This window comes from Eupeodes corollae, chromosome 2, assembly GCF_945859685.1.
Source record: "Eupeodes corollae chromosome 2, idEupCoro1.1, whole genome shotgun sequence".
In the NCBI taxonomy this organism is placed as follows: domain Eukaryota; kingdom Metazoa; phylum Arthropoda; class Insecta; order Diptera; family Syrphidae; genus Eupeodes; species Eupeodes corollae.
Window position 1 is genome coordinate 110,060,558 of NC_079148.1, and position 677 is coordinate 110,061,234.

General features: G+C 39.3%; 1 protein-coding gene across 1 annotated transcript; it reads left to right on the plus strand.

Moving 5' to 3' along the window:
- Window positions 1–677, plus strand: LOC129946966 (pupal cuticle protein Edg-78E-like). Its single transcript, XM_056057351.1, has 2 exons — window positions 1–159; window positions 256–677. Exons 1-2 carry the CDS (start codon window positions 148–150, stop codon window positions 616–618), a joined length of 375 nt encoding a protein of 124 aa, XP_055913326.1. The 5' UTR covers window positions 1–147; the 3' UTR covers window positions 619–677.

Below are 677 nucleotides of genomic sequence, written 5' to 3' on the forward strand. Positions count from 1 at the left end.
GATCAGGTATTACTTATTATATCAGATCATCTGCCGGGAACACCATAAGCATTTGGGACCTGTTGGGTTTAGTATATAAACTCCTTCTGCGATTAGATTAATTATCAGTTTCTTCAGAGTCCTCGAGTAACTAATAACCAAATCAAAATGTTCAAGCTTGTAAGTTTCTTTTGAAAATAGTTTATCAATCCTTAATATTAAAATATAAAATTTTTTGAATCTAATAATTTCTTTTTTTCCCAACTCTTTATCAAGGCCGTTCTTGTCGCTATCTTTGGATTGGCTGCTGCCGTTTCCGATGACGCTGTTGCCGAAACCAAGGCTCTTGAGAATGTGATCTCTCCTGGAGGTGAATCATTCCACTGGGCTTACCAAACCTCAAACGGAATTGATGTCAACTCAGCTGGTGATGCCAATGTTATCTCAGGAGGATACAAATACATCTCACCCGAAGGACAAACCATCGGTTTGACCTACACCGCTGATGCTGATGGTTACCATCCAGCTGGAGATCTTTTGCCAACTCCTCCACCAATCCCAGCTGCCATCATCCGCGCTGTCGAATGGAACTTGGCTCACCCACAGACCCAAGAATCCACTTTGGGACGTAAATTGTAAATCAATTACGAACAAAAACTGTTGAAAATTAAAGAATAAATTTCTGTTTAAAAAAAATA